The sequence below is a fragment of the Ictidomys tridecemlineatus genome, chromosome 14, assembly GCF_052094955.1.
Source record: "Ictidomys tridecemlineatus isolate mIctTri1 chromosome 14, mIctTri1.hap1, whole genome shotgun sequence".
Classification (NCBI taxonomy): Eukaryota; Metazoa; Chordata; class Mammalia; order Rodentia; family Sciuridae; genus Ictidomys; species Ictidomys tridecemlineatus.
This window is the reverse complement of record NC_135490.1, coordinates 50,842,113-50,867,030: the sequence shown is the minus strand read 5'-3', so window position 1 is coordinate 50,867,030 and position 24,918 is coordinate 50,842,113. Positions and strand designations below refer to the sequence as shown.

The 24,918-nt window shown below is 32.0% G+C and overlaps 1 protein-coding gene across 1 annotated transcript in view; it reads right to left on the bottom strand.

The window, feature by feature from the left end:
• Positions 1–24,918, bottom strand: part of LOC144370529 (son of sevenless homolog 2-like) — a 41,202-nt gene that overhangs the window by 3,479 nt on the left and 12,805 nt on the right. The window contains 7 exon segments of the mRNA XM_078031335.1: positions 9,882–9,923; positions 10,434–10,695; positions 12,602–12,718; positions 15,372–15,544; positions 17,790–17,907; positions 23,880–24,042; positions 24,194–24,313. Of these exon segments, the coding sequence (XP_077887461.1) occupies positions 9,882–9,923; positions 10,434–10,695; positions 12,602–12,718; positions 15,372–15,544; positions 17,790–17,907; positions 23,880–24,042; positions 24,194–24,313 (995 nt within the window).

Here is a 24,918-nt window from a genome sequence, read left to right as displayed (position 1 = left end):
AAAATTTACTTTTGGATCATTGCTTTGATGAGTTAAAACTGTAAGGATAAAAACAATGACACACAAATAATTTTAGAAAGATATAACTCATAATTCCTACTTCTTCAGAAAATATTAAATACCTACTGAAAGACACTACCCACCTAGTAATTTGTTAAATAACCACTCAAGATTTACTAGGTATGCATTGCAATTTTATGTAATAAAAAGGAAATTTTATGTATTGTTTGTTTAATTTTATACATTTTTGCAGACCTTCACTGATAGCGCATAAAATTTAGAAAAAATATTCCAACTAGTATTAGATTTAAATGATTCAAATTGCAAATAATACTAAGTACTGCCATTATTTTAATAAACATAAGTTTATAGAAGTTTTACTAATCAATCAATACAAAAATGATCTGGTTCATACAATTCACTGCCTGTATAATGTTTAAAAATTAAATATTCTTTGCAAAAGAGCAGATTACAAGAAATATTTTCCATTCTTATATTTTAAAAGACAAGAGTTGCTGGACATGGTAGTGGCACACCTGAAATCCCACAGCCTCTTGAGACACTGAAGCTGGGGATCATGAGTTCAGTCAGCCTGGGCAACTTAGCAAGACCCTGTCTCAAAATAAAATAAAATAAGGCTAGGGATGTGGTTCAGTGGTTAAAGCACCCCTGGGCTAAATCCCTAGTACCAGTAAAAAATAAAAGACAAGAGTTTGCTACATACACAATGAATCTAAATAAAAATTAAAAAGTGGTGGCTGAAAGCCTGTTAACTTTCAGCCCAATACAACACAAATTCACATTTGTAATGTATGTATAAACAATTTAATGGAAATGTCAACAAGTCATAGCTACTACTCATCACTACTCACAGATTCTACTACACTTCAACCAGGTACAATAGATGTATGCAGCGAATGACTGTTTAGAAAATTAAAGCTATCAGAGCTATAAATAAGGAATAAATAGAGAATAGCAATGCCAAAGCATTAGGGGCATTAAAAATAGTGTATAAGATGTGATATAAACACATCTGATAATTTTAAGTCACTTTCCACTGACTTATAGAGCTATGATTTTAAAAAAAATTATTTTTTCTTTTTAGTTATACATGACAGAATGTATTTTGACAAATTATACATAATGGAGTATAACTTCTAATTCTTGTGGTTGTATACAATGTGGAGTTACACTGGTCATGTATTCCTATATGAACAAAGGAAAGTTATGTCTAATTCATTCTACTGTCTTTCCTATAAAGCAATGGATTTGTGTTTCTTTTAAAAAGGAAAACTTTTCTATACTGATGTATATAGTAATTTTACTATACATTTTTTACTTCCAATCCTCTTGCAGAACTTGACATATCTCACTAGTATTTCTCAAGAATGTTACATTTTTAGCAGCCATTCATGGTCTTGGTCACTGCATTTAGATTCCCTCTTACCCCTCCACAACTGCTACATTTTTCATGATGAAGAACAAGGAGCCAGCAAAAGGGATTGACTCAGAATTGGAACTTTTTCCTCAAATACAGATATTAAATTTATTATTCCATGTCAAAAGTTGCTGCCCTGATTATGTGGACTCTGCAGTTACTTTCAGGGGTTCTGCTGGTTCAGGGACCCAACAGTTGATACGAAAAGTATACTTTTGGGAGTATTGATAAGAAGTGGGCACGGGATTCACTTTCTCATTTTCTTACCACAATCAGATTTTTATCCACCTTCTCATACATGTAGCCATGTGTGCTTCAGGGAAAGCTGACCTTACCCCTTAGCAACAGGAATAAGGCCTGATTAGTTCAAGTCTGAAAATTCCCGCTAAAGAAATGGAATTACTCTATTAAACTCATCACTTAGAACTCAACTGGTCACTGAAATACCAAAGGAGATTTTTCTGGAGGCTATTAAAAAGGATATCCCTTGGACTGGGGTTGTGGCTCAGTGGTAAAGTGCTTGACTAGCATGCGTGAGGCACTGGGTTCGATCCCTGGCACCATATAAAAATAAAACAAAATGAAGGTATTGTGCCCACTTAACAACTTAAAAACTTGTGCCCACTTACAACTTGTTATTTTGGAAAAGTACTTTGCCATTTTGTTTCTCAACCTTTCTCTATCTGCTGAATAAAGAAACATATAACTTTTATCATTCCTGCCAGCATTTTTTATGACCTTATGGAAAAACAGCTGTAGATAAAGATGTTAATCTGGACAAAACAATGAGAGTCAAAAGGAACTTCAGTCTTTAATAACATCATTGAGCCACTGAATCAACTAGTCCTAAAGCAGCTTTCCTATACAGTTCCAATTATGTCTTTCAGAATGGGTTCTTACTGTTTAAGGTAGTCTTACATGAGTCTTTTCTTCTTTATAAACACATAGACTCATGGAAACAGAAGATATCTAAATGATGGTGGGACATATTTGATAGTTTCTGAATTTGAGTCTGACTCTATAGCCACCACATAACCACTATGTTTATACAAAGTAGACACTCAATAACCCTTGTTGTATGAACACAATTTTATTTTTAATGAAGAGCATTTTGTTACCAGATTGTTTTCATTAACATTGGGCTATTTACTATACTGCCAAATACTGTTCTACTTTATAGCAATATAATAGTGACTTGCTTATGGAGTTTACATTCTGGTTGGAGAGAAATAATAAATATGTAAAAGTAGCATAGCTATACACCATAAGAAAAAATAATTTGTAGGAAAGGGGTTCAGGAATAGGTGGATGGGAAGCGATTTTAAACAGGTGATTGGGGAAGAACTAACTAAGGAAACACTAAGCAAAAACTTGAAGGAGTCAAGGGAGCAGGCCATGATGCCAAGTGGTCAAAGAGCATCAGAAACAGAAGGAATAGCAAAAGCAGAAGTCCTAATGTAGTAATGTGCCTTTGTGTTCTAGAGGCAGAATAACTAAAGCAGTGAAGAGTAAGGGAAGAAAACAGCAGATTATTAGATCTCACAGATCAAAGGAAGCCAAGCCCTGTAAGGCCTTGTGGGCCCTATGAAGGAACTTTAACTTTTAATCTGAGTGAGATGGAAAGTTTTATATACAAAAGAGTTAAGGTCTTATTTATTTCCTAAAAGGATCAGTCTGGCTGTTGTATTAAAAACATACTGGAGGGGCTGGGGTTGTGGCTCAGTGGTAGACCGCTCGTCTAGCACGTGTGAGGCCCTGGGTTCGATCCTCAGCACCACATAAAAATAAAGAAAATAAAGGCATTGTGTCCAACTGCAACTAAAAAAAATATTTTTAAAAAATATATGTATACTGGAGCAGGTATAACCCTAACATCCAAACCAGATACCAAATTGCAATTATCAATTATCTAGGAAAGAAAACTACAGCCCAATTTCCTGATAAATATAGATGCAAAAATCCTTAATGAAATATTAGCAAATCACATTAAAACACATATAACGAAGAAAATACACCATGACTACAAGTAGGTTTCATCCTAGGGATGCAGGGTTGGTTCATCATACACAATTCAATAAATGTAATTCACCACTTAAATAGAATAAAGAACAAAAACCATATATATGATCATCTCAATAGATACTGAAAAGGCCTTTGATAAAATACAGCAACCATTCATGTTAAAATGCTGTAGAAACTAGGGATAGAAGGAACTTATCTAGCATTATAGAGGCTGTATACAACAAACCCAAAGCCAACATCATACTGAATGAAAAATAAATGAAAGCTTTTACTCTAAAATCAGAAACAAGACTAGGATGTCCACCCTCACCACTTCTATTCAATATAGTTCTCGAAACTCTAGCCAGAGCAATCAGGCAAGAGAAGGAAATTAAGGAATACAAACAGGAAAATAAGAAGTCAAACTTATCACTGTCTGTTGATGACATGATCTTATATTTAGAAGACCAAAAAAATTCTTCCATAAAATTCCTAGAGCTAATGAATGAATTTAGCAAAGTAGAAGGATTCACTCATATATCAATAGCTTTTCTGTATTCCAAAAGCAATTCAGCTGAGAAAGAAATCAGGAAAATCATTCCTTTCACAATATCCTCAAAATTAAACAAACAAACAAACAACTGGAAATTAATCTAAACAAGGTGAAAGATTTCTACATTGAAAAATGAAGAAAGAAATTGAAGATAATCTCAGAACATAAAAATACCTCCCATGTTCTTGGATAGGAAGAATTAATATTGTCAAAATGGCTATATTACCAAAAGCAATATACAGATTAAAAAACTCAATTCCCATCAAAATAACAATGACATTCTTCACAGAACTAGAAAAAACAGTCCTTAAATTCATTTGAAAGATTAAGATATCCACAAGAGCCAAAGCAATTCTGAATAAGAAAAGTGATACAGGAGGATCTCAAATTATATTACAGAGCTACAGCAGCAAAAATAGCCTGAAGATCAATGGAATAGACAGAAACAAACTCACATTTCTACAGCCATCCAATACTTGAAAAATATGCCAAAAATACATGTTAGAGAAAAGACAGTCTTTAACAAATAGCTGGGAAAACTGGATATCTCTATGTAGAAGAATGAAAGTAGATCCCCATCTTTCATTCTGCACAAAAGTCAAATCAAAATGGATCAAAGAGTTAGAAATTATACCAGAAATCTTAAAACTGCTCAAAGAGAATAGGGTCAACACCCCATCTATAGGTGGAGGCATCAATTCCTCAGCAAGACCCCTAAAGCTCAAGAAATAAAACCAAGAATCAATAACTGGGATGTCATCAAATTAAAAGTTTCTTTCTACACAGCAAAGGAAATGATTAAGCGTGTGAAGAAAGAGTCTACAAAATGGGAAAAAATCTTTGTCAGCTGCTCCACTGACAGGGGATTAATTAATATTAATAATATATAAAGATCTCAAAAAACTCAATGCCAAAATAACCTCACAGTTATAAGGCAAAAAACAGACATACCTCAAAAGAAGAAACACAAATGGCCAACAAATATATGAAAAATGTTCAAAATCTCTAGCAATCAGGGAAATGCAAATCAAAACTACACTAAGCTTTCATCTCACTTAATCAGAATGGCAATTATCAAGAATATAGATAATATATGCTGATGAGGATATGGAGAAAAAGGTACACTCATACATTGTTAGTGGGACTGCAAATTAGTATAACCACTTTGGAAAAACCATATGACCCAGCTATATCCCACTTCTCAGTATTTGTTCAAAATAACTAAAATCAGCATACTATAGTGATACAGCCACGACAATGTTTACAGCAGCACAATTCACAATAGCCAAATTATGAAGCCAACCCAGATGCCTGTCAACAGATAAGTGGATCAAGAAAATGTGGCAAATATATATACACAATGGAGTTTTACTCAACCATAAAGAAGAGTGAAATAATGGCTTTTGCAGGTAAACAGATGAAGATGGAGAAAAGTATGTTAAGTGAAATAAGCCTGACTCAGAAAATCAAGGATCAAATATTTTCTATTATATGTGGAAGCTAGAACAAAATAAGGGAAAGAAGGCTTTGGGGGAGGAAAATAGATATCATAAAGATACAGGGAATATCACATTGGAGTAGAAGTAGGAAAACGAGAAGAAAAAAAGGAAAGGAAAGTTAAAGAAACATGAAACGAATTTAACAAAATCATTTTATATACATATGTAAATGTGCCAAAGGGAATTTCTCCTTAATGTATATGTAGAAAATACCAGTTAAATATAGATAAATAAAGGAGTGAAAGGAAGATCAGTAAGGGTCAGGGAAAATTCGGAGGAGAGGAAATCAAATTCCTTGTATGTATGATCTTGTCAAAATGAACCCAAATACTATGTAGAATTATAATGCTTTAATTTTTAAAAAAGGAAAAAAATATACTAAAGCAAGAAAAATGGAAAATTAGGATGCTATCGTATTGAAAAAGGTTAAGAGATTGTAGTGGCTATCAGCGTAGTAGCAGTAGAAATGGTAAGAGATAGTTAGATTCTTGATATATATTGAGGGTAATCAAGATTTGTTGATTGGGTCACATTTGAGGTATGAAGAAAGAGAGAAAAGCTACTTCTCATATTTTTGGCCTAAGTAACTGAATTGAGATGAGAAGGCGGTAGGAAAAACAGCTTTGGAGGCTCAGTTTTGGAAAGGTTAAGTTTAGATTCCTATAAGATATCCAAATGAAAATGTGGAACAGGTCATTGAATATATGAGTCTAAATCTAGTTGGAGATATGAACCTGGAAATTATCCCATAAATGATATGTTAATGAATGAGGTAAGTGAGAAATAAAGAGGTTTCAAGATCAAGTCTTTCCAATGTTAACAGTTTGGAAAGCTAAAGAGGAACTAACATAAGAGACCAAGGAGCTATAAATGAAGTAAAAAATCAAGAGAGGAAGATGAGCAATATAATCTGCATGCACATGATTTTTTTTCCAAAAAATTTGGAGGTATTTTGTATAAACAGGCAGAAAGTCTTTCTTGTTTGCCACCAAATCCCTTGTGCTTAGCTGAGAAGCTGTACAAACTAAGTGTAGGTTGAATACTGCTTATCCAAAATGGTTGGGACAGGAAGTAATAAGGATTTTAGACTTGGAATATTTACATATATAATAAGATATTTGGGGGTTGAGGCCCAAGTTTAAATAAAAAAATTCATTTATGTTTCACATACACTTTATACACATAGCCTGAAGGTAAACACAAAATTCATTTATTTTATTTTCCTTTTCTTTGTTGTTACTAAAGATTGAACCCAAGGGTGCTTAACCACTGAGCCACATCCTCAGCCCTTTTAATTTTTTAAATTTTGAAACAGCTTCTTACTAAGTTGCTGAGGCTGGCCTTGAATTTGCAATCTCCTGCCTTAGCCTCCCAAGCTACTGAGATTACAGGCATGTGCCACCATGCCTGGCTTCATTTATGTTTCATCTTTGAGAGCCTGAAGGCAAATAATTTTGTGCATGAAACAAAAATCTGTGTACAATGAAATATCAGAAAGAAAAGGTATACAAGAATTGCCAGCTAATACCAGAGGCTAAGAAAGGCTGTGTGGTTACAAACAGCATTTCTTAACCTACCTTGCAGCTAGGTAAGCCCATGTGACTAAGTTTTGGAATGAGAGCAGAAGTGATGTATGCATGCTTTCATAACAAATGTTCTTGCTCTCCACCTTTCTGCTAGCTGAAAAATGGTAACTATTGGAGCAGTTGTTCAAGATAGAGATCGAAGCCACATCTTGAGAATTCTGAATCACCCTGCTAGGCTGAAAAATCCTGTGGAGCAGAAATGTCTACTTGTTCTAGCTTTTTTGAGAAATAAACTTTTACTTCATTTAGATCCTTTTACAACTGTAGTTATACCTTGGCTATTTAAAAAAAAAGGAAACACAAACTGTGGTCACTGAAAGAATAATTTTTGTCTATTTTGTTCACTGCCATATCTCTTGTACATATCAAGCATTCAGAAATATGTACTGAACTGGGCACAGTGGCACATGCCTATAATCCCAGATACTACAGAGTCTGAGGCAGGAGAATCACAATTTTGAGGTTAGTCAAGGCAGCTATCTCAAAATTTAAAAAACCCTATCTTAAAATAAAAAATAAAAAAGTTGTGTATGTAGTTCAGTGGCAGAGTATCCCTGAGTTCAACCTTCAGTACTACCAAAAAAAAAAAAAGAAAAAATTACATTCAATATGTGAATGAATTAATATGGTATTAGCAATTATAAAAGCTAGAAGACAGTAAAGATAATTTAAATTCTATACTCAGGCACACTATTAACAATTAAATGTATAATACACTTCCAGAAACTTAAGAACTTAAACATTTATATACTATAGTATACTTTAACAGGTTACTATGCAAGTATGTGCCCCTACCAAAATGAGGGAACACATAAAGAAAGGAATCTAAGAAACAAAAATTCAATACAGGAGGAAGGTGAAGGGAATTTCTGGATGATAAAGAAACTTCTAAGATGATGGTTGGGTTAGAGGCTAAGACAGCAACCAGTTCAAATTGGAAAATGTCAGGAAGGAGGTTTCCAAGTGGAAGAGGAGAAGGGGTGGAAAGGGGAAGATAAATGAAAACAACTCTGATAGGTTTTCTAATAGGCTTGATCTTATGAAAATGTGCTATAAAAGGGCATGGGAAGACCAAGCAATGTCTTAAACAAATTCATGCTTTAATGAGTAAATTCTTAACTCCAGGAAATAGAAGTGTATTAAAAAGGAAATACAATAAATACCATTTGATCTAATAGTGAATAATATCACATTGCCCTCAATGTGATAAGTATAGGTAAGGCAGAACATGAAATCCTCATCAGTAAATAGTATGTAAAATTAATGATTCAAAAGAGGAAGCAATATAAAAAAATCATTTTAGAAATGAAGTTTCAATGAGGAACAAGAAAAGGGGTGAAGAGACATGGGGTAGGGAGCTTCTGTTAATTTCATTTTAAGTGTTTAACCAGTTCGCATTGGTTGCTGTCTCAGCCTCTGACTCAGAGCCATTGAAAGGACTGGAATTCCTGCTACTGTCTATAACATATACATTTTACTATGTTAGACGGGAGGTTCTCCAGATTGAGAGAATTATTCCCAAAGCTGCTGTGTTCCTTTTTGGGTTATTTTTGTCTTAAACAAATTGCCACAGAAAGTTAATAACATTTTGATAATAAATGATGAAATAATTTAGAATGATAAAATACTGCTTTTCTTAAAATACTACTTTAACTAAATAAGATATCAAGAAATAAATTATCAAACGCTATCCTGGGAACTTTAAATAAACATTTAATATAGTCATCCCTTGGTATCTGGGACTGATTATAGCATATTTCAGATACAAACTCCACAGATGCTTAAGTCTCTTACAATGCATAATAATGTTATATAATGCAATTTACTATGATATATTTGCTTTTAACCTACATATATTCTGCAAATTTAAATCCTCTCTACATTATTAGTATTGTTTTGAGGTGGGGTACTAGGGATTGAACCCAGGGTGTCACATATACTAGGCCAGTGCTTTAGCAGTGCAGGGTTTGTTTTTTTTTAAAATACAAACCCTGGAGGTATTTCTAATTGTCCAGGGTGACACTGAATTTGCAATCCTCCTGCCTCAGCCTCCTGGGTAGCTGGGATTACAGGTGTGTGCCTCCATGCCCAGTTCTAGATTATTTAAAATACCTGCTATAGTAGAAATACTATATAAATAGTTACACTGTATTGTTTAGGAAACAATGACAATATAAAATGTCTATATGTGTTCAGTACAGATGCAAGCACTGTAGGTATAACTACATTTTCAATATGTGGCTGACTGAATCCATGGGTATGGAAACCACATATATAAAGTGCTGACTGTGTTTTATTCCTACAGGAAAATGAATTGGAAGGGGTGGGGAAGAAGATAGGCAACTGATATGAAATAATTGTTCATTCTGTGCTAAGAAACAAATTAGGTATTCTAAACAGTTATTTCATTTGGTCCTTAATAAGTTTGGAGATAAAAAATAATTTGTTCAAGGTCACACAGTCCCTTGAACACAGGTCATAAAATAATTTTAAAAAACTATAAAAAAATTTAAATATTACATAACAATAAGCAAATAATTCAATTTATTTATAAAAATTTCTTTCAAGCTGGGAATATAGCTCATCAGTAGAGGGTTTTTCTAGAATGTATAGGGCCTGGGGCTCAATCTCCAGCACAACATAAATAAAGAAGAAAAGAGGGATAGGGTGAAGGGGAGAGGAGAAGGAGGGAGGGAAAAAAAATTTCTTATTCTTTCCATGTTGCTAAGCCCCAAAATGTTCAAATACAAATTTGGTCAACCAGATTATTATTATTATAGTAATTTCATTAGAATCATACTTACTTGAATGTGGCAAGAGCACTGTAGCAAAGATGCTATTGCTACCTATTGGAAAGAGAAAAATTAATTTGAAAAGATAGGTAACATGTATGGTTTTATTTTTACATGTCAGCATAAAGTAACATGTAATATACATAGCACAAAATTTTATCACCATCTTTTAATGTGTCAGTTTTTTTAGAAAGATGAAACTAAGTATTCCTTGTACCTAGAATGTTTTTCTCTTTCTTAGTGTAAATGGTTCCCCTTCTATCACAGTCCCTTTCAATTTTCCTCACTGAACTTATGTACTTATTTTTTTATTCACTGCCTGTTGCTCCCTTTCAAGTGGTGGTGAGGTTCCAAAAGTACTAAATAAATCTTTTTGAATGAATAAATCAGAAAACAACATGCATTAACAAATGCATAAGTGTGATAATCACCATTTTCACATTTAGATGCTACTTTTCATACTGATTTGATTACAAAGGATTCTGTAGTTTGTTAATTAAAATGATGAGAATTATCTGAAACAAAAATTCTTTTTTTACCAAATGGTTTGTATCAAATACTTACCACAGGAACTATTGAGATCCATATCTGAAAACACACTATGTTCTGAAGAAGCAGACACTGGTGGAGTAGATGGTGTATTTGGAGAGGTTGGTGCTGACACTGTTGATTCGAGCTCAGTTTCAGCAACCCGACTAAAGCTTATCTTATAAGGTTCTCTTTCTAATTGTGTTGGATGACCTCATAAAGTGCCTGAGGTAGAGCCATGCCGTCCTGAATTAGGCCCTATTCCAGGAGATTTTAAGGAGTAGGTTGATTTCCTAGCCTAGGAAAAGTAAACATAATTAGTATCATTTATTTTCATGAGTTACATTATTAGTTAATTAGTTCTCAAGGAACCAGTTAATTAATTCTCAAGGAATAAATTAAAAGAGTGCAACAAAATACCAATCTGCAGGGGCAGTTTGTGGTATTCTAGTAATAACTTCTGGATTTAACTGGATTAATTTAAAAATGAACTTGAATATAAGTAAATCTCTTTCAATAACTGTAGAAATAAAATGCCTAAAAAATTGTGTCAAAACAACCTTTAGCTCCTAAAACACTTATATCTAAACTTTTTTTCAAATAACTTATATCAATTTAATAAATATTTACTGGTAACATAATTTATGTTTATATTATGTTATGTGCTTTACTTTTTAAAAAGTCCCCTTTTCCCCTTTTCTTATACTAAATGTTTAATCTCTATAACAGTGCTTTCAAAACCCTTTGGTGAAGAGGGCTATCATTGTTCCCTATCCTAAACTCCATCCCAATTTTAAAACTCTGGCAGTGGTAACTTGATGAAAAAACAAAAAACTCAGATTCATAAATTTGAGTTGGAGGCAAATGCTGTGGTAAATGCCTATAATCCCAGCTACTCAGGAGGATGAGGTAGGAGGATTGTCAAGTTTGAGGCCAGCTTGGATATTGTGGTTTGGATATGTGGTATCCCCCAAAAGTTGATGTGTGAGACAATGAGGGAATGTTGAGGGGTGAAATGATAAGATTATGAGACCTATAACATAATCAGTGAATTAATTCACTTCAATGAATTAACTGAGTCGTAACTATGGGCAGGTAGGGTATAGCTGAAGAAGTATATCACTGGGAGTTATACCGTTGGGTTTATATTTTGACCCTGGTGAGAAAGAGTGCTTCTGCTGCCTGGTTTCCACATCTTGAGCTGCTTTACCTCTTTCACGCTTTTCTGCTTCTGCCTGATGTTCTATCTCACCTCAGGCCCAAAATTAGGGGTCCACTGACCATGGACTGAACCTCTGAAACCATGAGCCAAAATAAACTTTTTCCTCTTGATGTTGTTCTTGTTGGTCATAGTGATGAAAAAGTGACTAAAACACTGGGCAATGTAAGAGACATCCTGTCTCTAAAATTAAAAAAAAAAAATTAAAAAGACTGGGGATATAGCTTAGTGGTAGAGCCCTTGCCTTCCATGCATGAGGCCCTGGGATAGATCCCTAGCACCCACTCAAAAAAGTTTGAGTTAAAATCTCAACTGTGCCAAAAACTAGCTGTTCAGTCTTGAAAAAGTTATTTAATCTCTTTGAGCCTCAATTTTTTTATTTATAAAGTAAGGATAATCTCTATCATATACTGATGTGAGAATGAGATACCATGCAACTACCTAGTTTACTGCTTTGCCAAAGGGAGTCTGTTTATAAATGATTTTTACTTTTTTCCAAATCTTGCTTCACTTTCAGTGACTTAGAATTAGTCTTCCATTATTTCTGTTGCCACTGCAAACCTGTGGAATAACTAGAAAGTGTAGAAGCAATTCCTAGTGTGAGAGATGGGTTTCACTGGCAACCACAGACCATGGAGCCCTAATGGCAAGAGCCAATGGTCAAGCAAAAAAAAAACCTATATACTACTGCTTACTCTTTTCCCAGTTCTTTTCACTTCCTTTGTTCCATTCAGCTACTGCTAGGCTCTCATATTCTCACACCTGTTTCTCTTATACTAGAAGGGATCAAAAATTGACGGATAAATGGTAGTAGGACAAAGGATACATCAGATTTTATCAAAAAAGCTGATATCTTCCTTTACAGTATACATAATTTTAGAAATAGTACTATAAAATATCTAAAAATAGCTATTTGATTACAATTTTAAGGAAATATGTTGTTAAATATTAAAAATAATATTTTCCAACATTGTCATGGACTTACAAATCGAGGAGGCTGTTTGTAGTTTCGGGGTTCGATTTCTAGTGACTTGTTGAACAAATAATCTGTAAACTCTTTTTCAGATGAGCTTCCCATGGGGTTAAGGTTTTCAAAGAACCTCTGGAATTAAAGAAATACTCCTAAGTATATACTTACTCAAATTTTTAGTGAAAATTATTTATTTTATCATTTTTAAAACTAAAAAATTAAGAGATCACAATGTCTGGAAAGGTTACAAAGATTGTTTATTCCAGTCGCTCTACTTTTCAATAAGATTACATAATTTCTCTGGAAGTCATATTCTAGTCAAACATTATGATTATAAGATGAACAGGTTTTAATGGCTCAGTAGTTAACACTTATCCTTTAGTAGTCTACTAATTATAACATAATGATCACGAGTAAGCTAACAAAAGTGTTTAGAACCAAAATTATAGTTTAAAAAACCACAATAGAACTTTGATAATTGGAAAGACATATTCAAAAGTAATCAAGAGAAATTATAATAAACTTTATAACTTACCTGTGTCAAATTCTAGTACAAAAGTATTTTTATCAAAAATATTTTATCTTTATCAAAAAATATTCACCAAATATTTTGCAAGTAAAAATTTAAGCTCCGAAGTAGGAAATTTAATACTTTAGCAAAGTGCTCCCCTCAAAAAAAAAAAAAGGAATCTCACTAATTAGAAACCACCCTGTTTATATTTTACTATATTTTCTGGTGTTTTATTATGTGTGATTATATATACATAAATAAATAAATAGAAACTTTTTCTTTTTTGCAAAATTGGGGTAACACCGTATTTATTTTTAATCTTTTTAAAAGTTTATAGTCAAGTTGTTCCCATGTGGTTTACTTATCTTATAAAGTACAAATTTTAAGTCTATGGAATTTTATCAGACATGTTCCAGAATTCATTTCACTAATCCTTATATAGGCAGTTATCCAGATAAAAGCCTTTTAATTCTTTGCTATAATAATAATTATTAACTCCTGGTGCAAATATTTTTCTACATAATTCTTATGGTTATCTTTGAAAATTCCTTAGACACAAATTTCTGGATTTAGCTTTATTTCATTTTTGAGTGTTTAGAAGCAAGTAAAAGATATTTATTGGGTTTGGCTTTTGTAAGAGGCAAAATGAACTTGAAAAGTATATCACTCCTCTAACAGAAACAATTATTTTTTATACTCAAGTTAGCTAACTTATATTACACTAGCCAACAGTAATTTAAAAACTTTTAGAAAGCTTTATTTTTAATTTTCTCATCATTTGTTCTAACTTAAAAATACGATTTTGTTTGATTAATGTTGGTTTTGTAAAATGAATAGCTTAGTTTGTATATATTTTAAATGTACTTTGATTCAATCATAAAGAGGCATTCCCCTTCTCCAAAATGCTTTAAATGATGGTAAGAAACCTAGATCAGAACAAAAAAACCTATTGGCATATATGCTACTGAGATACAAATGCTTAAAGTATTATTTCAAGTATACCCAATGACAATGTAAAATTATTTCTGTGGAAAAAAATATATTGTGAACTCTAATCTGACTTTAAGAACACATTTTCTTATTAGCCTTCTGAAGATCCACATAGAGAGGGTGGGCTCAATGAAATAGGCAACAAAAATTACTATTTACTTTAAAACAGTTATATGTCTGCATTTTAATTAATGGTATGCTTTAGGTCATTCTTTCTAAGGACTGTAGAGTATTTGAACTGGGAACTGGGACTGTAGAGTATTTGAACTGAATAGTAACTATCTCATAATTCAGGAAGGTAGAAATGATAGTGGCTATTTTCATTCAATATGCCCAATTTGTAGATTCTTTTAAGAATGTAGCATAATTTTTAACATGAAAAGTTAAATTACAATATGTTCTCAATTTCAAATACATATGATATATTAAGTTCATTTAATATAAACGTGGTATCATAATGCACTCTAATTTAGATGGCATCCCACATTTTTTCCCCTGTTAGGAAAAAAGTACAATCCTAACTTTCTTAGGACAAAAATTTCAATAAAGACAGAAATAGCAACAGGTCACTAGATAGATATATTGGCAGAGTTAAAACTAAAATAATGCATTCCTATAATGCTCAACTTAAAATGAGACAAAGCCATAGAATACACTAAGCATAATGTTTCTAAGAGGGTTCATCATGTGATTTCCACTACCAAAATATTAACAAGAATGTATGTTCCCAGTGAATTAAAGTATACCTGTAGGAAAGCCAGAAAATGCACACTTATGATATCACAGTATCAGTATTATACACCATTGTTCAAAATAGAACATCAGTTGATAGAATATTAAAGCCCTTTTGTGCTATGCATATATACCACTCTTCCAAACTCTTCTCCTACTTAAGCATAGTCATCTTCTGAGAAGATAAGTTGTTTAATGTTATACTGGCTCACATAAAATATTTAAAATGGTTATCCATCAATGATGAAATTAGTAGTGGATTTTTACTGCATGGACATCAGAAAAACTTCTTTTGTTCAACTTTGCCATTCGCTTTTTTGGAAGTGTTGCTTGAACCAACTCAACAAAGAAGTAATATTTTCAAGAGAAAGCACTTCGTATAAATAACTGCAGATAGTGTAAGTATAATATTTAACATTGTTAACTACCAATTATTAACTCATTTTATTTACAAAGCAAAATAAATAGCATGATATGTGATTATGGTATTTTGTAGAGATCACCGAGTACTTAACACATTCCCTTTTAAAGACAAGGAAAAAAAATATTTACCCTCATTTCTGGTTCTATTTGTAAACAATAAGGCTGATTCTGATATTGCTGAATTTCTCCAGTAATTTCTGCCACTTTTCTCCTCTTACTGAAATTGTTCAAATCTTTCCCTTTCTTTTTTAAAAAATCATTATTCCCTTCTTCAGTCTTCAGAATATTTGTTAAATATATTCCTAGTGAAAAAAATATTTAAAGAAAATTTATTTTAAAATTGGTCATTTAATCAATCATTTGGGAAAACAATCTTGTAAAACTAAAAGACTTACTAGCAATTCCACTCCATAATGTTGATAAGGCAAGGCTCTGATAGACTTTATGGTTATGATTAATTCTCCATTAATTTTTTTAACATAGAAAAAATTTAAAATAAAAAGAAAATAAAGGCTACTAGTCTAAGAAATAGCAAATTGAGCTTTCCTAAACCGTGTTTATAAAGTCTAAATTATAAGTTTTAAATCGAACCAAAATTTTTAATGCTTGATTTTATTTTATTTTATTTATTTATTTTCACATTACAACACTTTCAAATTTTTATTGAGTATGGTCTTATTACCTCTGTAATAATGCTTGATTTTAAATATTTATTTTCAATAATCTTTAAGTGATCATCAATATCATAAGCACTGCTGATTAATAAGAGTTCAGACTTAAATTGTTTTCTCAGAGCCCATGATTTAGATTTAAAAACCAATTATATTTTAATCTTTCACAATAGAAACTTTAATCTCCTTTTTCGAATAATTACTAATATATTTAAATTAGTAGTTATCAATTGATAATTTTGTTCCTAAGAGTGTATTGGAAATATCTGGAGACATTTCTGGTTATCATGATGTAGGTGTTACCAGCATATAGTAAACAGGAAACTTGGAGGCTACTAAACATCCTACAAGCACATGACATTTACTCATTTATTTGATTCATATGCCAATAGTGCTGAGGTTGGAAAACCTTGATTTAAATAAATTATACAATTTCAACAGTTTAGTCATACATCACATTGTTATATTTATATAAAAATGATCTATAAGGCTAGAATGGAGGGGCTAGGAATATAGCCTAGTGATAAGAACAGGTGCTTAGCATGTGAGATGCCCTGGGTTAAATCCCCAGCATGAATGTGTGTGTGCCCGTGCGCGTGCGCACACACATACACACACACACACATACACACACACACACACACACACACACACATAGACTAGAATTAAGCTGAAAAACTGCTGTAACATTATAGTACAATATGCTACTCAAGTGTTTGTGGTGATGCTGTTGTAAACAAACACACTGTTGCTGCACACCATATTAAAGTATAGCACATAAAACACACCACATATACGACAATGGTCCCGTAAGATTATAATAGAACTGAAAAATTCTCATTGCCTAGAGATGTAGCTGTCATGATGCCAACATAACACATTTTTCAAGCCTCCATAAACAGACCTGTCAGAAAAGTATAGCATGTTTGTCTATGAACAGTACTTAATACTTGATAATAGTAATAAATGACTGTTACTGGTTTATGCATTTACTATACTACACTTTTTATCATTACTTTACAACAAAAACGTTTACTACAAAACAGTATTCCATATTATGCCACCAGCAGCCTCACATGTATCATCTATGTTGAATGCATCAAGAGATCACATTCAAAGCAGAGGCACACACCTAAAGTTCCAGCTACTCAGAAGGCTGAAGCAAGAGGATTGCTTGACCCAGGAATTTGAGACCTGCCTGGGATACATAGCAAGACCCCATTGCAAAGCAAAACAAAACAAACAGGCAATGTTGAGTAATTGATTTATACCATCTAGAATTGTGTGAATACACTGTTTGCAGAACAGAATTGCTGCCTACTGATGCATTTCTCAGAATATGTCCTTGTCATTAAGCAATGCATGAATGTATTTAAGAAAAGTTCACTTTATAAAATTTTGCCTAATATATAACAATTCTGAGTTTACTTTTTATTAGTGTATTAAAATTATACATAATAGTGGAATTAGTTGTTACATGTTTGTACATGCACACAATAATATGATTTGTTCAAAGTTGTTCCAATTCTGAGTTTTAACAAATCACTTAAAAGCCTTTAATAAAGAGAAAACGAACACTGTAGATATGACATAAATAGATAAAAACAATAGTTACCACTCTCTGAGTGCCTGTTCTGATAGAATTTGTATTAGGTTGTATAGATAAAATATTTTTAATTCTTACAACTCCATGAGGTAAGTATTATAACTTGCATTTTACAGGAAAATAAATAATAGAGTTTTAAGTTTTATTTATCAATACAGATGAAAATAGACAAGGTAATATAAAATATGAACAACTGACCTCTAAAGACTGGCCTCTTTGGACTATAACACATTTTGCCTCAAAATACAATATCCATCTTTAGTAACTTACCAAAAAAAGGCACACAAGGTGGATTGATTGACTTCAGTTTTACTAGGTATTTTTAAAAGTGATCTTGACTTAATTCCACAGCTTCATCTAAAATTTTCCATTTTCTTTCCTGTAATGCCTTAAAAACATATAAAATGAGCATAATCTCTGTTTATAGTTCAATCAAATGTATGGATACAGAAATTTAGAAATTATAAAATTTTGCAAACATTTGATATTAAATATTTTAAAAAATTAAAATAAGAGAGGTAATCCTTTGGGCATTTGCCTAAAGTGATTTTTCCTCTTTTTATCTATAATATAAATTCTAAAACCTTAAATTTTTCTAAAACAAATTAGAAGATTAAGCAATCAAAAAATTTCATCCTCAGGACCTTGATAGTCATAATTTTGATTAGCCAGAGTTTCAAGTCTTAGATGTAGGAAGCGAGAATCATAATTGTTCAGCATTTAAGTACTTTTCCACTGAAAGGTCTTTTGGGGACAAGGGTGGAGTTTTGGTAAAGAGATGACTACAGGAGGGTAAGAAAGCATTAACAAATTTAGTTAATGTAATAAACATAGGAATTTCTTTTTAAATTTCATTGTTAGATTTTCTTACTAGATGTTAGTTTATAACTTGATAAGAGCAAACATTATACTTGAGAACCATTCAATATATTTCCTTTAAATTATGAAGAAAGAGTGCACCATAGCTTTTATTCAAATCTATCCAAAAGTCCTAGCTAAAAGGGACAAGAAACAAAATAAATAACTAGGAATTGCAAAGAAAAGGGGAAAAAAAGAAAGAAAAACGTCACTATTTACAGAGATTATGACTATCCGCAAGGAAACTCCAAAACTCTATCTGCAAAGTGTTAATAAGAGAATTTACTAATGTTGCTGTGTCAAAAATCAACTAGATATGAAAATTTTTCATCAATAAGGAAAATAATTTTTTTAAAAAGTCTAACATAAATCTAACAAAAAAAAGTATGAAGTCTCTATCAAGAAAACCATAAGACAGTATTAAATGGGTAAATAAATGGAGAGATATACCATGTTCCCAGTTGGGAAGACTCATGACTGTAAATTGGCACTAATTGATTTTACAGATCTAATGCAACTTCTATTACAGTTCCAATTTTCAACTTGGCAATGGTGGCACATGCCTGTAATCCCAACAACAGAGGAGGCTGAGACAGAAAGACTGCAAATTCAGCCTCAGCAATTTAGCAAGATCCTCAGCTACAAAGCAAGACCCTGTCTTAAAATAAAAAGGGCTACAAATGTGAATCAGTGGTAAAATGCCCCCTGGTTCAATCCTCAGTACCAATAATAATAATAAAATCCAATTTTTAAAAATGAAGCTTAAAATTATTCTAAAATTTATATATGAAAATAAAGGGCTAAGACCAAGTCAACCTTGAAAGATTGCTAAAAGATCTGCTATACTTTCTTTTCAAGAATTAGTATACAAGTAGGCTGGGGTTGTAGCCCAGTGGCAGAGCACTTGCCTAGCACATTTGAGGTACTGGGTTTGATCCTCAGCACCGCATACATCTACAACTAAAAATAGAAAAAAATATAAAAAGACCAGAAACAGGACTACACATAAGGATACTAAATTTATGACGGCTGATATTATAGGTCAATGGGGAAAAATGAATTAACAATAAATGAATGCAAACAACTGGGTAGCCTTATGGAAAAAAATGTAATAGTATGGGTTGTGGCTCAGTGGTAGAGTACTTGCCTGGCATATGTGAGGCAGTGGGTTCAATTCTCAGCACTGCATACAAATAAATAAAATAAAGGTCCATTTACAACTAAATTTTTTTTAAAAAAATGAAATAATATTCCAACCTCACCCTATATTCAAAACTCATTTCCACCTAGAGTAAGGATTTAATGAGAAAGATAAAACATTAGGATAATGGGGGGGAAATTAAAGTGGAGAACAAAAGCATAAATAACAAAGAAAAAAATAAGTAAATTTGACTACATTAAGAATTTTTGTTCATCAAAACACACCACAAAAAAGATTAAAAGGGGAGCTTTTATCTGGGAAAAGATAAATGATGATATTTTAGAATCCAGAATATAAGAGCATTTGTATATAACCATTTAAAGTTAAAAATTTTCCACAAGAAGAACAAAGAACCAAATAGAGGTTCAAACTCATTAAAAATCAGGAAAATATAAAACAAAACCACAATAATGGAAAAGATAAAGGCCTGAAAATATCAAGTATTGATGAGAATATAAAATAACTGGATTTCATACATTTCTGATGGGAGTGTGAATTGGTACAATTACTTGAGAGAACAACTTGGCATTATCTAGTAAAGTTGAAGACATCTATATCCTAAATTCTACTTTTAGAGTAATATATTTGGGTATATCAGGATATATATAAAGAATGTTAACAGCTATATTGTTCATAACAATTCCAAATGATTATTAACTAATTAAAAAATGATTAAATTTTGGTAAACTGATTTCTATAATTATGATATAGTTATGAAAAAGAATGAACTATAGCTATAAACAACATGGATCAATCTTAGGAATACAGTGCTAAGAGTCATTGAAGAATTATAAAATTAAGAAAAATGCAAAATAAAACAATATAGGTTAGATAAAAGCAAGAGAATTAAAAGCCTAAGATTCATTACAGTGAAAGAATGGAGGGGCTCTTAAACTGAATGCTAGGTACACAGATATTTTTATTCTTTATACCTTATATATAATTATAGAAATACTGTCAGGCTGGGGATGTGGCTCAAGCAGTAGAGTGCTCGCCTGGCATGCGTGCGGCCCGGGTTCGATCCTCAGCACCACATACCAACAAAAGATGTTGTGTCCACCGAGAATTATAAAATAAAATGAATAAATATTAAAAGTTCTCTCTCTCTCTCTCTCTCTCTCTCTCTCTCTCTCTCTCTCTCTCTCTCAAAAAAAAAAAGAAAAAAGAAATACTGTTGTCCAATAGTTTTTAAAATGAATGGTTAGCCTGTAAAATGAATAAAGTGCCTCAGAGTTTTTCAATATCTGAGTTGAAATAATTAATCTGAACAGATAGTTAATTTCTTTAATATATAAAGTTCATAAGTAAATAAAATGCGAATACCCAAATAGAAAAATTCAAACATAAAAATATTTTTTCTTCTTCTCTCTCCAATCACAACCCACTAAAAGAATTAATGAAGAAAGACATATTTTTCCACACTATTCTTAATATTCATGCAACTCCACTTAGAGGTTTAGGGTTTGTTCTGTTTTGTTGTACTAATATGGAATCACACTATAGTCATTCAGAACTTCCTTATGATTTTTTCCCCACAAATATCACATATATTCTTGCAAGATAATGTACAAAAATGACATCATTTTTTTCTATAGAACAATATTCCATGTTGTAGGTATAAGATAATGTATTTAATCATTCTTCTGCTGATGGAAAGAAGAATATTTCTAGTTTTCTGCTACTAAAATAATGCTAAAATAACTATATCTTCATACATATAACTTTATACTGTGGTGCTTTTATTTCTTTAGGATTTTATTTATTTAATATTCTGGGTCTGAGAGTATGTGTACTTTAAATTTTAACATACATTGCTGGGTTGCTTTCCACAAAGGTTTTACAAATTTATATTCCCAAAGGCAATATTAATATAGTTGAGTTTTTACCTTGTTAGCTTTCACTTAGAAAAAGTCTTTCATAGTAAAAACACAGGAAGACCCCATAAATTTGGATTGATTTATGAGTCTATATATCAAGGCAGCATAAAAATGTTTAAATTAAAAAGCAGTCAAAATAAAGAGACACTGAAAAGATATAGTTTGACTGTCTTCATATCTTTAATATATTAAAAAGTCCATAAGTAAAAATGCAAACATCCAAAAAATGAAAGAAGACATGAATTAAATAAATCATAAAGAAAAATAAAAGTGACCAATAAATACATTTTAAAATATCCAATATCACTAGTAGCCAATAAATGCATTTGAAAATAGCTAACATCTCACCACTTTTTAAAAACACAAGTTTAAAATGAGAATTTTTATTTTTGGCTGATAAAGTCTTTAAAGTTTTCAATACAGTAATACCCAGAACCATTTATCATATTTTTTGCTAGAAAACACTTGGCAAAAGTACCATCTTTAGAAACTTCTAAGGAAATAATCATATTCTTTTTTTTAAAGAGAGAGAGAGAGAGAGAGAGAGAGAGAGAGAGAGAGAGAGTGTTTTTTAATATTATTATTTTTTTTAGTTTTCGGTGGACACAACATCTTTTTTTTATTTTTATGTGGTGCTGAGGATCAAATCCAATGTTCTGCGCATGCCAGGAGATTGCGCTACCACTTGAGCCATATCCCCAGCCCCAGGAAATAATCATATTCTTAAAAATACATCTACATATGGGTGGTCCATGATAAATTATTTGTCACAACAATAAAATCCAAAATAACTTAATTGTTCCACAACAGAATGATGGAATAAATTATGGTTTATGTGTGAGACAGAAAACTATGTAGGCATTAACAATCTTGTTTTTGACAACAAACTAAAAAAAAGTGTTAAAGAGAAAAATATGTAGGCTACAAAAATCTACTTACAATATAATCTCAATTTTGTTATTAAAAGACATAAAATCTTTCTATACACTAAACACATTATTTTATAATTTAAAAGATAAAATTTTAGAAAGGGTTCTTTCCATATTATTTTTTTGACTATATCTAAAGGTGACACTTCTCAGAGGAAGATACACAATCTATCAACAAACATGAAAAAACGTTCAACATCTCTAATAATCAGAGAAATGCAAATTAAAACAACTCTAGGATTTCATTTCACTCTAGTCAGAAGAGTAGTTATCAAGAAAACATGCAAAAATTAGTGTTGGCGAAAATGTAGAGGAAAAGGCACATTCATACATTGCTGGTAGGACTGCAATTGGTACAGCCAATCTGGAAAACAGTATGGAGATTCCTCAGAAAACTTAGAATGGAATCACCATTTTGACACAGCTATCCCACTCCTCGGTCTATTCCCAAAGGACTTAAAAACAGCATACTATTGGGACAAAGCCACATCAATGTTTATAGCACCACAATTCACAACAGCTAAACTGTAGAACCAAACTAGATGCCCTTCAATAGATGAATGGATCAAGAAACTGTGGTATATATACACAATGGAATATTACTCAGCAGTAAAAGAGAATAAAATTATGGCATTTGCAGGTAAATGCATGGAGTTAGAGAATACCATGCTAATCGAAGTAAGCCAATCCCCAAAACCAAAGGTCGATTGTTTACTTTGATAAGTGGACACTAATCCATAATGGGGACAGGGGGATGGGTTGAGTGGAGGAAGTTTGGATTGGCCAAAGGGGAAGGGGCATGGGAATAGAAAAGATGGTAGAATGAGATGATCATCATTACCCTAGGTACATGTATGATTGCACGAATGGTGTGATCCTACTCTGTGTACAACCAGAAATGAAATGTTGTGCTACATTTGTGTACAATGAATCAAAGAACATTCTGCTGTCATGTATAATTGATTAGAACAAATAAATTTTTTAAAAAAGTTATTTGTGTGATTATATTTAATATCATTTGTCATTTATGGGAGACTATCAAAGTGCCATTGAAGAAATTCATGTGAAACTTTATTATATTTAGGTTAAGCACATTAAAAAGAGGTACAGGTCCTATATTCTTTGACAAACCTTAACTTACTAGTATATATTGATATATTTTTAAAAATATCTTTAAATTTCTATATTTAAGTGGAAAATATGGATTCATTCAAAGATAAATTCAAGCCAGGAGTGGTTGTAATCCTAGGTACTTGGGAGGGTGAGGCAGGAGAATCAGAAGTTTGAGGCGAGCCTCAGCAACTTAATGAGGGTGTAAGCAACTTAATGAGACCCTGTCTCAAAATAAAAAATAAAAAGGGCTGGGGGTGTTGTTCAGTAGTTGAGTGCCCCTAAGTTCAATCCCTGGTACCAAAAAGACAGGCAGTAGGAGCAATCTCTTTGATATTAATTTTATCTTTCCCCAAAAGATGAAATATTTAAGCCTAAAACTTACCTCAAAGGTATGGTCTAGTCTGTACACTGACACTGAATTTACTGCACTGACTATCTCCAGTACACCACTGAAATTATTCAAGTCTTGAAAAACTTGCAGAATTTCTATAATTCTACTTAGTACTGCCACCCGTTCTTCAAAATTTTCTGCTTCCACAATGCATCTAATAACAACAACAAAAAATCCATGGCTTAGAAAAGTTTCTCCACCTAACTTAAGAAATAAGAAACTTCTTTAGAGCCAGAATTCAAGCTTAAATAGGACTTATTATGATGATGATTAAGAAGCAATAATAAAGAATAAACAAAACTTACTTTTCAAACCACAGGGTGAGGTTTCTGGTATGGCGAATCATTTTTAATAAATTTGGAGAATTTATCTCTTTATCTTCTTTGGTCCACACACTCCCTACAAGTTCAGAAGGCTGGACTTTCCTAGAAATAAATTTTAAAAAATAAGTACAACCTAATCTATCTATAAAGGATTAGTATCAAGATTATTTAAAGATCTGCTAAACTTAATTTAAAAACAGATAATGACAAACATGAAAAAATATTTTCTCTCAGGAAAAAAAACTGCAATAAAATTCCATTTTATTATTGCCAAAGCCACAAAACCTTAATAATATCAAATTGGTAAGAAATGATAAAATAATCTCCAACTCCAATATGCAAGTAAAAATTGATACAATCACTTTGTAAAACAATTCAGCAGGATCTTCCATTACTAAAGATATACATACTAGCTGACCCAACAATTCTATTGCTAAGTACATTCCTATGTAAACTCTTACAGAAAGTTACAAGAACTCATTCACAAGACTGTTCACTGAAGCACTATTTACAGAAGGTAAAACGCCAAACAATCTACCAGTTCACCAATAAGAGACTGAATAAACTGTGGAATACTCATAGAATGGCTAAAATAAGTGAACTAGAACTATATTCATGGACTTTAACAGATATCAAAAAGAATATAAGTAAAAACATGATGCAGAATAAGTATGTTTAAAATGTACAAGCCAATACTATATATTATT